Raw genomic sequence first — 8374 nt, 5'->3', positions numbered from 1 at the left:
GTTAGTTTGTCATGGCCCTGTATTGCTGCCGAGGCACAATCAGGACAAACAGGACATGTATTTACGTACAGATCTGTGCCCAGTAGCATTCCTTCTAGGCCACGAGCTACCTCAGGGTTCTGCCGTGCCGGTCATTATTGCTGATGTTAACTGAAGCTTTTTTGTGCAGCTGCTTAAGACTGACCCAGCCCTCTGTGCCTCTCAGTGGCATAATAAAATAACCACACTTGGCTATTTTCTTACATAAAACAAGCAACCACCTATACAGCAAAAGTCTTTTATTAAAAATTACAGCACACAGACTCTTTGGCCAATAAAGGCATACATGAAAGGACATAAATACCTATACAATACGCTTACGCAACTACCAAGAGTTTTCGTCATCACAGATCGCTTCAGGCTCCTCACAGCTTATTTCCTACATAAATGCTGAGCAAATAAACCGTGTGCCACACCCCGCCCCCAAATGGTAAAGTGATGCGGCTGCTGAGAATGTGCAATTTCATTCAATTGCCTTAAAAGGTACTCAGCACAGTAGCCCACGCTAACCCTTTTTCATAAAAGCACACTTACACACAGTATCCTCCAGCTTCAGACAGGCTGTAAGTAACAGACTGATGCGTTTCCAAGTTTTACTAGACGTTACCTAAATAGTCTGTATTAGAAAGTAATACCTGGCATATTATGTTGGCATAAAGTAGTTCCAGTTCCAAGGTAAAAGCATATCTTGCACAGGTACATGTAGCAACAGATTTGCGTCTCGCAGGCAGTGTGTTCTAAATAAAACACTATAGCAGTGTAGGTGTCGACAGTTTGTCCACATACAGCAATACCAGAACCGTATTTCACCTCTGATGCTGGAGCTGAACAGAAACGACCAGAAACAAAACTCTTCATCACCTTCCCGCGCTGCTGGGCTTGTAACCAGATCTGCAGAACTAACACCTCGGCCCCCAGAACGTTAGCATTACCAGATCTGAAATACAAATTTAAAAGCTCAAAAATGAGGCATTTCAACTACAGAAAATGTAACATTTGTCAAAAGTCAGTCACACAGAAGCCGTATTTGAGCAAACTTCACATGAACAAGGCTAGGCATTCAGAAAGAAAGTATTCAGTTACAGGAATAGTAATTTCTAAGTTGGGTTTGCCTTTTTTTAAAAAAAATCTTGAACTGACTAGGAATTCTTGGAAGCTTGAGGGATTTTTTTTAAGTGGAGCTGTTGGTTTATTTACTGTGGCAATTAATGCTTTAGCTACTTATTTTTACACACTGAAGTAATTAAATCATGTTGCATGTAACTTAAACACTGGAAAATAAAATCTACTTTCTAACTGAGTTTATACCTTTGTTAGCTTTAAATATTTAAAACTTGATACTGAAATATGGCCACAGAGAGGACACATCATGAACAACTAATTTCTCTGCTGTATCTATTAACTCTGGTAAATGCCAAATGCTGATTTTAAAAAATATTTTTTTAAAAAAATTCTATAAATAATGAGAAAAAGCTCAATAGTATCACAGATCAACTTGATGGTAGACCTGAATGGATGATAACATAAACTTATAGACTTGATATGGTTGCTTAACTTATAGTGCGTAACACACGGACATCTAGAAAAGCTAAGGTGATATTTTTTCCCCATATGAAAACCAATATTAAAAATATGAAGTATTTATGAAGGGAAAACCTGGAAACCAGCAGAAATGCTATTAAAAAAAAAAAATCAACTAACATATAATGAACCTATTGCCACTGAGAGTGGCTACAAAGAAAGATAAATCTGTTCCTGGATAATTTTGTTTTCACTAAGGCCCACAACAAAACTTCCCACTCCAGTTTAGCTGCTATATAGACCAAAACCCGCTTGTTTCTCAGCAGCACTTAAACATCCTCCCAAATGCTGGACCCACTGAAGTCAGACGGCTCCTCCTGACCTTCAAGAGACAAAGATTACACGGTTTTCAAGTATAAAACCATCACACACTGGGCTTCTGGGGTGATGTCAGGAGCTACAGAACCTGGTCCTGAGAAGGTATGAAAGTTATCCTTGAATTACTACTTTTAAAATATGCAATTCATATGTTGTTCAAAAGGTGCTTTGTATTTTGCTTGAGCAAAAATGGGCTCAGAAATTAATTCTGGACTGCAACTTTAAGTTTTAAAACTTTTGTGACTCACTCATGCAATACACAGATGTTCCTTGATCACTCAAAATAATACCGATACGGCTTTCACATGCAAATTCTTTCTAGTAAAAGACAAAAAAATAATCCTGTCCTAGTTAATGTTTTTCTGGGTTTTTCCACATGACATGTGGGATGTCTGCTCTCTCCCAAGTGATTAAATTTGCTTTGAAAGTACCATAAGAGTCTAAAGGCTTAATCTTTTGTGGAATTTCCCAGTTAACTGGGATTGAAATCTAAGCACGATATTTGCAGTGAGGGGGGTGTCTACTAAGAAAACTAAAACCACCCACCAAAGGACAAGAATCTGCCAAGCTTTCCATGTTAATTCGCTTTGCAACTAGAGCAAAACAGAGGTAACCTTGAACAGAAAAGGGTATAACGGAGCTGTGTCAGACCGAGATCCAGATACCGAGCGTGTAAGAGCAACCACGGTTGTTTCTGAGCTTCATCTTGTGCCTAGGCAGGCGACGGGCTGCACTGCTGCCCAGGGATCTGCGACGCCAGGTGCCGCAGGGTGCATGCTGTGCTCCTGCCGCTCTGCAAGAAACTCTTCGTGAGAATTTCTTAACTATTTGTATGCATAACGTCTCCCATGGGGTTGAATCGCAGATGGAGATCCAGCATTTCTCTACCATTAATTTTACCAGCAATGCAAACCACTTTTTTTGGAGGTGGGGTTGGGGGTTGTGGGCAGGGAGGGTCAAAGTCAACAACGTAAACCACTTCCATGAGCAGCGTTACTGGCAGAAATGGACTAACAGTACATTCTTGCTAGCTTGAGAGACATGCAACAGACTTTTAATCTGTGGTTCAGATCCCAGTACTTTAAATAATGGCTTGTACACCAATAAATTCAAGCACTCAATATGTAATTCTCATGGACATTACAGTACCTCCTTAAACAAACTGAAAATGACATTTAACGATCTTATTTTTTCCTATACATAATACATTTTCAATAATTATAAATAAATACATTACAAGCATTTAATCACATATATACACACAATAGTAGTGAACCCCAAATGGCAAACATTTTATTTTTTTTTAAATGCTAAAACCAATTTAAATTTCCTGTGATCTGTTAAATTCTTGTTTTGGAATAGTACACCTTGCTGACGGGCACGTCTGCCGACCTGTCAATACATAAGCATGCATTAGAATGGACACATGCTAAATAATTTTTTTCCGCATCTGAATTTAACTGTTTTAGACAGAAGTCAAAGATTTGTTCAAATTTTCAGAATAGATGATTAGCAGCCTCTGCAGAAGACTCTTCTTAATGCTCAATAATTTAATAAAAAAGAATAATAATGAAAACCCCCCTACTTGATTCCTTTGGTGTGAATTGCCAACGTGCTCATTTAAGAAGCAAAGATACAGAGATATTGGCACCCCTTTTTTTTTTCTCTTTGCAATTTGTCTCTTCCTGCAGGTGGGAGCAGACACTGACCTAGGGAGAGGAGGAAATGAAATTGTATGAAAGTGCAGTGTGTGACAAACAGTGAAACTGATAATTAAGAATGCCCTTCAGGCGTAAAAGTATAAACTCTGTTTATACTGAAAGAGCTGTAGCTGACAAAGATTTCTGGAAGTCAGTAGCTCTGTACTAGTACTGGGAGAAAAAAAAAAAAGTATTTCTGTTTATTAGAGCACCTGCCACTCAAAAACATTTGAATTACAGACTTACCTAAAGGTTTGAAGATGAGTAACATGGTGGAATTGTGTAAGTGATCTGTTCTACAGCCAAAAACGTCCTGTCTGCATTTACTGTTCAATACTGCATCTGATGCCGACAAGCTCTGTACTGGAATTGTTTGTAGTGTAGACAGGACTAAGTGACATAATCCCACTTACTGACATATCACTTGAGCAACTAATTAGACCTCCTGTAAAGTTATTTTCAGTTCCACTATAAGGTGCTATTGGAGAGAAGGAGGGAATCCACACAGCCTATCTCCGGGCATCTAAATGTGACTGTTGGGGATTAGTCTCCTTAGATTGCAATGGAGCTCCTGAAAAGAGACAAGGTTTTCCTCAAACAGGAATTTGGCGGTGGAGGAACCTATTTCTCTTGACTACATACAGAGTTTACTTTCTTAGCTGAGGTAACAATGTTAGGGCAATCTTGTTAGAACTCTGAATAGCTTCCACTGATCTAATCCTGCTAATTTACACTTTACAGAAGTAATCCAGAACAATATAAGTCTGAAGCCTATAATGTCTGATCTTGTAGTAGTCGGTGAGATTACTTACTGCTGGGAGCAGAAATGTTTCTTCATACACAGTGTGTTTGGAGGATAAGGTAAGAACAACATATATGCCTAAAAACTGAAGGCTAGCTTTGTAGCATATTTGCCCCTCAAAATAAGATAATATATTCTATATCTGCCAAATACCATAACTCATCCACCTTTCTAAATGTAGAGTTACTCTGTAGCTGCCAGATAATTTATGTACATGATGTTTTTAAAACAACAAAAAGCTTACAGACAAGTTACAGAGAAGGTCTAATAATTCTGTTCTTGTAAATCAGAGCACTCCCTAAAGAACAGACTCTCCCTCCCCTCACGTGAATAACCTAGGTAAAATTGTTCCCTTTACTTGACTGGTTGTGTCAATAGCCAGCCACCTGTTCCCACTGGCAACAGCAACCGATTTGCTGCCCCATTAGAATCTTCAAATCTTGCCAACTGACACTTGTTCCTTGCCAAGAAATAAACGGCAGATGCTAGTTTCACAATCTTAGAGATAGCATAAAGGCCCGTCATGATCTTTAGCAAATAAATATTAGAATCTGTTAAAAATATTCCAGCAACTTTCATCCAAGTTATGTCCCCCAAATTTTCTGGACTATCTGTATTTTGCAACCTATTATTTGCCTTCGATCCTGTCATATAAGCCTTTCCGTGCTTTTTGTCATCTACTTCTTTTTGTTAAACACCTCTACATCATGCCACAGCAGTAGCTCTTAGGAGTTTCAGGGTTTCATCGACTGTGACATAATGAATCGTGCAGAATCTTTTGAGTAATGTTTAAGCCCTAGTTACTGGGATTCTCCCCAAGTAACAGTATCCAAGCTCAGAGTCCACCAACACTCTGCCTTTTCCTCCCTCAGACCTTCACGGGATGCCATCCTTCCTTTGGCAACACTGCGAAGGAGGCACTCCCCAATCATACATGTAGGAAAGCCTGAGCTTAACCTCCTCCTTACAAAGCTTTCCTTCTTTAGCCAAGGTCTGGTGCTTTTCCAGCATGTCCTCAATGCTCTGCTTATGAGTTACTATGTACTTATTGTTGCAACCTCGTGACTTATACTCAGTGTCAAAACGAGGGTCATGCACTCTCTTCACGTCAATGGGCGCCAGCCACACCCCCAGGGAGACATCTTCGCTCTGCCACATGTTCAGGTAGTCTCTGCTAAGATGCAAATAGTGCACCAGATCTGCAGAAATCACATAACCACCACCCAGAGCGTATGGTAGATAGTAGTCACAGAGCACCCAAGCACTCTCTTTCCATTTGCCGCCAGATTTCACTCGACCGCGGCCAGAAAAGAAGCCCCAATAGAGGCGACGTGGCTCCTTGGCTCTCAGCTCTTCCACGAGCACATCCAAGCGTACAAAGGTGTCGTCATCAGCCTTTAGGGCAAACTGGAAATCCAGGTGCAGATCCAGCCAGACGTACGTGGCCAGGACTTTAGCAGTCAGGTTCTCGTAGGAATCCCGCAGCTCTGGCAGAAGGAGGAGGTCTCTGTGCCGGCTCTGCTCCAGCTCCAGGCTACGAAGCTCCTCTGCCCCAAGCCCACCCGTGCCGATCACGAAGCGGCTCCAGATGTCATCATGAGGAGGGCGCCCGGCGGCCGAGAGCCACGTGCTGCGGATGATGCTGCGACGCTCACTGTACTTGGGGCCGCTGGTTATGAGCACGGCCAGGAAGGCTGTCTCCTCAGGGGAGGGCGGTGGAGCTGCGGGGGGATGCGGTCCCCTGGCACCCCGCAGCGGCAGGACGGCGGGCTGGTTGTGTGGGAGCCCGCGGGGGGCCGGCAGAGGCCGTAAGCCCTCGGAGGTGCATTTGGCCAGGTAAAGCAGGACTACAGCGAAGAGCAAGAGGCCGCCCAGGCCCAGGGCTGTCTTGTGGCGGCAGAGCAAGCGCAGCAGCTTCATGGCCACCGAGCCTCGATGGGGTGATCGGCCCGGCCCTTTGAGGGTTTAGGCGGGAACGGCAGGAGCCCCGCCCCCGGGGGGGAATGGGAACGGCTTACGGCTGCCGAGAGGAGGCAAGATTCCTCTGGGAAGCCTCACCGCGCTTCGCCGTCCCTCAAAGGTGGTTTCATGTCTCCTTCCTGCTTGTTTTTCCCCCCCCGGGAAGCAGCGGCTCCGGCCGGGAGGAGGAGCGGCTCCGTCCCTGCTTCCCCCCCGGGCCTCCGCGGCGGGCTCGGCGTGTGGAGCGGCCGCTGTTCCTCTCGGCGCCGGCCTTGTGAGGGAAGGGGCGGGGGGAGTGGCCGCGCCCTGCACCACCTGACAGCGCGCGACGGCGCCTTGCGGCGGCCATCTTACAGCAGGGCATGCGAAGCCGAAGCGCTGCCATTTTTGTTCCGGGCACGCCGCGCCGTGCCGGCCGTTGCTTTGGCGCAGGGCGAGGGGAAGAGCGGCAAAGCGGGGTTTCAGGTGAGGGAGAGCCTTCGCTTGGGCGGGCCGTGTTTCCAGCCCCGGTGGAAGCTTCGGTGCTGCCTCGTTGTAGCACAGGAGAGCACCTAGTCTTGTGAAAGCAGCAGTGTGTTAGCTAACTAGCAGCCGTTCTGATCACGTAAGGATCACTTAGCCACACAATAGGCTGTATTTTAAGTATTTCCCAAGCAAAATGGATTAATATTAATCACATAGAATCACTAAGGTTGGAAAAGATCTCTAAGATCAAGTCCAAGCCCCAGTCCAACACACCAGGCTGCCTAAACCATGTCCCCAAGTGCCATGTCTACATGTTTTTTGAACACCCCCAGGGATGGTGGCTCTACCTGGTACTGTAAAAGCCAGTTAAAAGAACTCTCTCAGACTCGATTTTGGAGTTTAGAAAGGAGACGTTATTTTATTACAGCGCCAGATGCACAGGGGATAATTCCTCCTAGCGTGCATACCTACTGGAGTTCATTTTGGCATTTATACATGATAGTTGACACACCACGCCTATCTAAGACATAATCATAACCTGACTGAGCATCTTTTTCTTCCATTGGTCTGTATCTTTTTTGCTTAATTTTAAAGCTACAGTGTGATTTTAATTCATTGCTCATGCTCAAGAGTGGGGGGGCGTGGTCCTTTTGTCCCTCAATTAAGTCAGTGGTCGCAATCTCCCCCTGCCAGAATTACCTTCCACCAGTTTCCATGCTTCGGCGCCTTCCGGGCCAAGACGTTCCCTCTTATCACTGCTTGACTGATCTGTGGTCTTCCCTGATCTTCACAACCTTCTTTGTAGCGGGATGGTTCCACTGTCAGTCCTTGACGCTCTACTGATTTGTGGTCTTTTAGGAGGTTCTTGTCAATGAGGCATTCATTGCTAATACCTGCCTATCTGGCCCAAGCATTATTAAAATTCTCAGGTGTTAGTTTCCACTCTTAAATATGATTCTTTCTTAATTACTAATAACTTCTGTGCTATTCCATTTCATCCAAGAAGAAAATATATATATATGTTGAGGCAATGATTCTGGTGTGTTGGCTGGCCATAAATTAACCACATCCTGTCCGCCACAAAAGGCACTGTGGAACCTTCTACCTTTTAGCTTTCGTTCAAGGTATCACACCACCTTGCTGGGCAGCCTGTTCCAATGCCTGACCACTCTTTCAGTGATCAGATTTTTCCTAATATCCAATCTAAACCTCCCCAGACGCAGTTTGAGGGCATTTCCTCTTGCCCTATTGCTTGTTCCTTAGAAGAGACCAACACCCACCTCGCTACAACCGCCTGTCAGGTAGTTGTAGCGAGCGAAAAAACTGGAGAGGTACATACAGCCAGGAAAAGGGACCTGGCAGGGAATTAGAAAGGTTCCTTCGCGCTTGGAAGACGTCCGCTTTTTTTATTAATTGAGATAGGGAGGAGCACACGAGCGAATACGTCCACATTTTTAGCGCCCGGAGCTTTGCGTTCCCTCATCACCGGGTGGCGCCAACGGCGCGACCC

The 8374-nt window shown here is 44.5% G+C and overlaps 1 protein-coding gene across 1 annotated transcript; it reads right to left on the bottom strand.

The window, feature by feature from the left end:
* Nucleotides 1-263: 263 nt before the first annotated feature.
* On the bottom strand, nt 264-6711 carry B3GALT6 (beta-1,3-galactosyltransferase 6). The gene has a single exon (XM_075113986.1). The coding sequence runs from the start codon at nt 6358-6360 to the stop codon at nt 5317-5319; it is 1044 nt and encodes a 347-aa protein (XP_074970087.1). The 5' UTR covers nt 6361-6711; the 3' UTR covers nt 264-5316.
* Between the last annotated feature and the right edge of the window lie 1663 nt (nt 6712-8374).

Source organism: Phalacrocorax aristotelis, chromosome 19, assembly GCF_949628215.1.
Source record: "Phalacrocorax aristotelis chromosome 19, bGulAri2.1, whole genome shotgun sequence".
Classification (NCBI taxonomy): domain Eukaryota; kingdom Metazoa; phylum Chordata; class Aves; order Suliformes; family Phalacrocoracidae; genus Phalacrocorax; species Phalacrocorax aristotelis.
This window is presented reverse-complemented; position numbering and strand designations above follow the sequence as displayed.

Coding starts and splice junctions, on each gene's coding strand:
- B3GALT6 (XM_075113986.1), bottom strand. CDS start 6,360: ATGAAGCTGCTGCGCTTGCTCTGCCGCCACAAGACAGCCCTGGGCCTG.